Source organism: Oncorhynchus mykiss, chromosome 24, assembly GCF_057628025.1.
Source record: "Oncorhynchus mykiss isolate SJ-2025 chromosome 24, ASM5762802v1, whole genome shotgun sequence".
In the NCBI taxonomy this organism is placed as follows: Eukaryota; Metazoa; Chordata; class Actinopteri; order Salmoniformes; family Salmonidae; genus Oncorhynchus; species Oncorhynchus mykiss.
Window position 1 is genome coordinate 3,288,072 of NC_143045.1, and position 6,000 is coordinate 3,294,071.

Here is a 6,000-nt window from a genome sequence, read left to right on the forward strand (position 1 = left end):
ATGAATAATGTGGAAATTGAGCAAGTTGAATTGACTATCTGCATTGTGTCCCACCCACCACCCACCACCCACCAACCCCTCTTTACGCTACTGCTACTCTCTGTTCATCATATATGCATAGTCACTTTAACCATATCTACATGTACATACTACCTCAATCAGCTTGACTAACTGGTGTCTGTATGTAGCCTCGCTACTTTTATAGCTTTGCTATTGTATTTTGCTTCGCTAATGTTTTTCACTGTCTTTTTACTGTTGTTTTTATTTCTTTACTTACCTATTGTTCACCTAATACATTTTTTGCGCTATTGGTAAGAGCCTGTAAGTAAGCATTTCACTGGAAGGTCTACACCTGTTCTATTCGGCGCACGTGACAAATAAACTTTGATTTGATTTGACTAAACTGCTTGGAGTAACCCTGGATTGTAATAAACTGTCATGGTCAAAACATGCTGATACAATAATAGCTAGGATGGGGAGAAGTCTGTCCATAATAAAGCACTACTCTGCCTTCTTAACAACACTATCAACAAGGCAGGTCCAACAGGCCTTAGTTTTGTCGCACCTGGACTACTGCTCTTTCGTATGGTTACGTGCCACAAAGAGGGACCTCGTAAAATTACAATTGGCTCAGAACAGGGCTAACATTAATAATATGCAAGTACATCTCTCATGTCTCAAAGAGGAGGAGAAATTGACTTCATCACTACTTGTTTTTGTAAGAAGTGTTGACATGCTGAATGCACCGAAATGTCTGTTCAAACTACTAACACACAGCTTGGACACCCATGCATACCCCACAAGACATGCTACCAGAGGTCACTTCACAATCCACAAGTCAAGAACAGACTATGGGAGGTGCATAGTATAGCCATGACTATGTGGAACTCTATTCCACATCACGTAACTGATGCAAGCAGTAGAATCAGATTTAAAAAACAGATAAAAATACACCTTATGGAACAGAGGAGACTGTGAAGAGAAACACACACAGGAACAGACACATGCATTCGCACACAGATGCTAGCACACGCACTCGGTACGGTGATGTTATACTTTTTGCATTGTAGATATGTTGTGGTGTAATAATGTTATATGATGTACTGTTTTATTTGTGATGTAAGTGACTTAATGTGTTTGGACCCAAGGAAGACTAGCTAATGGGGATCGCTAATAAATACAAATACAATGTGTCTTGTTTCCATCAATAAGCAAACATTTTTCCTTCATTTCCCCTCACCTTTTCACCTAGGAATCGTTCTGGTTTGATGTATGTGTAGATTTGGTAAGTGCATGCCTACTGCACCCATCACACAGTGATGATGTTTGACTCAGGTCTCGTGGTCTGGTGATAACACAGACATGCTATTCACTACTGTAACATGACTGACAAAGATTAACCCTGGTAGGAAGACATGACCTGACAGTAAGCAGCTAGGCAGCTGATTTTCCATATTCCACCAAATGACCCAAAAACATGTGTAACAACCAGTATATCTGCGAAGCATCTAACAAAAACATAGCTAGACCTTAGAGTAGGCTCCCTAAAATTTTAAATAATTTAAATTTTTCATTATGGTCAATTATAAACTGGGAGGTTCAAGCGCTGAATGCAGATTGGCTGACAGCCATGGTATATCAGACCGTATGCCACGGATATGAAAAACATTTATTTTTACTGCTCTAATTACATTGGCAAACCGTTCATAATAGCAATAAGGCACCTCAGGGGTTTGTGGTATATGGCCAATATACCATGGCCAAGGGCTGTAATCCAGGCACTCCGCGTTGCATCTTGCCCAAGAACCACCCTTAGCCGTAGTATATTGGCCATATACCACACCCCCCGGTGCCTTATTGCTTAAATATATAATCGCATCAGTGCAATGCTTTTCACAATTGAAGTTATCGGAATAAATAGTCTAATATAGTTTTGATCAACAAAAAAAAAGTAAGCTATAGAACAGATTAGAGAAGTGGTCTCTTTGAGACCATTTTCATATTTTTCATAGCCAGTTACAGATTGCATTCCACAAGAGTCACACATTCTTAAAATTATAGTCTCTGGGTATTCAGTCAAAACAAAATAATGAATCATATACAGTAATAGTGAGGGCATGCATGCAGCATAAAAAAAGAGCTTACCTTTTTTGTTAATATGCATAGGCTAAATGACACAATCTAATAACCATCTTTCAAGACAGAAATCGTAGTATAGGGGACCAATTCAATCCACTTATTCTGTTCACTTACTACTATTATTTATATGATGACAAATAAATAACTATTTTAAACGCATTAGACGTGCACATGTGTTCTGATGTAATGCGCAAAGATTTCCAGTTACGTGTATTAATTCGTTATTGTAACTAGTCTACATATATTGGATCGGTAGGTAGCCTGAGTGGTTAGAGTAACTGAGAAGTTGCAGGATCGAATCCCTGAGCTGACAAGGTAAAAATCTGTTCCCTGATAGGCCGTCATTGTAAATAAGAATTTGTTTTTAACTGACTTGCCTAGTTAAATAAAGGTTTTAAAAAACGTTTAATTCCTTGCAGTATAATTGAACTATAACTGACAGTAGAAAACAGATATGCCTTTTACATCCCATGCAGCTAAATTAAAAATGTGTGATAATAAGATATAATTTGCATTTCAACTTACATAAACGATTGACCAGAAAAATGTCAGAACAAGGTAGCAACATCACATGTTTGAAGTTTGCTGGGTCTACGCAGCCTTATTCAGAGCAGGGCAGAGTAGCGCTCCATCAAGTAGCCAGCCTTCAGTAGCCAAGCAACCCCGCAAAGTTTCCAATGTACAGTACAGTACAGTCACAAAACGATACACCGCTGAAAACCGCATCCTATGCAGAGTTTCCAAGAAGTTAGATCTGCATTAGGTCACATACCTTTCCAGGTCAGAGAAAGCAGGGAAAGTCCCACGAACGTGGAAGCGTTCATTCGTAAAGCCATGTTGTCTCTTCTGCCCAGTATCGTCCTGAGAGTGAGTGTGAAGACTGGCCGATCCTGGCAAACTGCAAGACAGACGCAGGGTGCTAGAGAGGCAAGAGATGTAGGGCAGATATTGTTGACAGCGACTGTGCTGTTGGTAGGAGGAACTTATAGGGGAAGGGAGCTCAATACAGTAAGTTGCCTAATCTTTATGAACAGATAGCCTAAATGATAACATAGTTTGGTACAAGGGTTCCTCAAATGTCTAGAATGGAATAGGATATAATAGAAAATATAGCAGTGAGAAGCAATTAACGGGGTTCAGAGGATGACAGAAAGGACAAGATCTGTTGGACAACAAAGCAAGCGCTCATCATGTAGGAACTATCTTATTTTATGTGCAACCAGTGAAAACATTAGCATTTGCGTCCACAACGATGATCCAAGAGAAGTTTAGTCTAGTGCTGTAGGTTGGTTATCTTTGAATGCAGGTAATCATTCTTAAAGTCATTAATGTATTGAGTTTCAGTGTTGGGGAAGCTACTCTGAAAATCTAGTTTACCAAGATACCAATTACGTCACACTGGAAGAAGTTAAGCTACACTAAAGCTACCCTTAAGAAAAATATAGTTCAATAAACTAAAGTTAGATTGAAAAAGTACTTACACTACATCCAAACTACATAAATTATCATATCTAAATCTGAAATGTCATAGACTACAAATTGCAAGACCAGATCACTCTGAAGTAAGAGTCTGGTGGTGCAGACATGTAAGATTGCAGTGACTTCCTATTCACACAGCTTCTAAGAACATATACACACAGCAAAAAGGGTAGTAGGAGAACCCTTTTTGGTTCCAGGTAGAACCCTTCTAGGTTTTAGATAGAGTGTATATATGGTTTACATATGGTTAACATTTACAAAATGTCATGGCCCCATGCCCCATTCAATTCTTAAAGCCCTGGTGTGATATAGTGCCACCTAGTGGTGTAGCATGACTGTATTTGAATGCAGCAACTAATCATTCTCAAATTCATCCATGGCTAATTTATTGAGTCTATATACCAAATCTGGAGTCAATCTGACTTATGGTTCATGAGAAGAAGATGTTCTTATGTATTTTTAGCACATGTGCTAATGTGGACCTATAGGTACTGTGCAACCATATTGAATGCAACAACAATGTTTTCTCAAAACCATTAAAGACTGATGTAATGAGTCTAAATACAAAATCTGGAGTGGATCTGAAGTATGGTTCATGAGGAGAAGATGATTGCAGATTATTTTGAGCATTAACGTTACATATGCAAAGAATGAGTTGTTAATAGATCCTTGTTTTCTGAGATATCAATACCTAATTCAATGTGGTTCATTTTTAGGGACATCTATGATAGCGATGACAATTTTCATGTTGACCAGCTGTTGTGGACTGTATTTACAGTGGTTTTAAAGGACACGTAAAAGCAGATTTTTTTTATTTGTCAATAACTCAGCCATCTTTTGGGTGGTTAAGACATGCACCATGGGCCTACATTCCAAATATGGTGACATTTGGTCCTATGGTTCAAGATAAGAAGTTTCTTAAAATATTTTAGCATATTTTAGCATATTAGCATATGTGCTAATATGCATCTACTGGTGGCCATCTTTGAATGCATCAACATTATTTTCTCATACTCTTTATGGACTATTGTGATTATTCCAAAGACCCAATTTGGAGTGAATCTGACTTTTAGAATTATTTTAATAGCTCTACAAAAAGGTAATTGTTAATAGTTTCCTTATCTTTTAAAGATTTTAGTGACAAATGTAATATGGTTCATCATGGTAATGTCTTTGATGACCCTAAAAAGTTTCAAGTTGATAGGCCATTGTGGAGTGTATTTACAAAAGATTTAAATGGACAGGTAAAATATGATTTCCTTATTTATCAATAACTCAGCCATCTCTTAACCAATCCATTTCAAACTAAGTTAATCATTTAAAGTCTAAGACGTTTAGGGAAGGTGGGGGGTGCTAAGCTGATCACTGAAAATGTTTTAAGATGGTCATACTATGGATCATTTTGGTGTTTGATTTAGAATTTTAGAACCCCTTTAAGTATCAAAACAATTATTTGGGTTAGGCACAGAATTACTTTCATACTTCCATTCGTTTTTTAAACCGATACCGGTTACCTTCAGATGAATCCTGTGACACTTGTGGGGGTCATAGAGAGAACGTGTTCGGGAGAATCTCCCCTTTCCACAGTGGGGTCCCATTCGTTTTTAGCCCAAACGGTTCGGAAGCTACCAAACAGAAGTTGGCACACCATTGTGTTTGTGAGAGTCTCCCCTTTCCGTAGAGTGGTCATGATAGTTTTTATAGGTCAAACCTTTCGGACTCTACAGGCGTTTACCTGAGAAGAGCGATTTTCGGGATGTCTCATGGTCTGACAAACATCGCTCTAGCTCTGTGACTTTTCACTGCAGATGCGGAAGTGCAACACTGGTGGATGCCAAATATCTCTAGCTTAAGCCTACAGATTTTGATTGGGATTTTATGTAACACAACTCTCGGGAGTTAAGAGGTGTAATTTGGTGTTTTCTGGACTTATGGTTCATGAGAAATGTGTTTTTCAAAGGTTTACCAACATTTCCAAGGTGGAGGAAAATCTATCCTGATGAACCTTTGTTCAGCATGGGGAAAGACACCTACATATGAAGTTTCAAGTCTCTAGGTCAAACGGGGCAACGGATATAAGGATTTCAGTGAGACTGCTTATAACAGTGCCCACTATGGGCCAATCGTTACCATTCTTTTTTAACAAGTCACTCATGGCCTCAATTTCTGTACGCCAAATTAGAAAAAAATGTTACCAATCTATGTAGTTGTACATTGAATAGTATCCATTGTAGGGTAAGCATAGCCACATGGACATGGTATGTGCTTTATGAAAAGCATTACATAAATCTTAGAAAGCTCAGAGAAGACAATCACCAATGGAGTTATTTATTTCATCTGCATATTTCAGCTTGGCCAGCAGCTGTTGGGTCGTGGGGCCCT

General features: G+C 38.3%; 1 protein-coding gene across 11 annotated transcripts in view; it reads right to left on the minus strand.

The window, feature by feature from the left end:
• The window catches only part of LOC110503542 (cell surface glycoprotein MUC18), a 67,359-nt gene extending 64,149 nt beyond the window's left edge, over positions 1-3,210 (minus strand). For 6 of the 11 annotated variants that reach the window (XM_021581920.3, XM_090218106.1, XM_021581919.3 and 3 more), the window contains exon 1: positions 2,912-3,210. In XM_021581920.3, coding sequence (XP_021437595.2) covers positions 2,912-2,975 — 64 coding nt within the window. In that variant the 5' untranslated portion in view covers positions 2,976-3,210. Of the gene's footprint in view, positions 1-2,664 lie in introns of all 11 variants that reach the window. The other 5 variants (XM_090218104.1, XM_021581916.3, XM_090218103.1 and 2 more) reach the window with 3 other exon arrangements.
• Between the last annotated feature and the right edge of the window lie 2,790 nt (positions 3,211-6,000).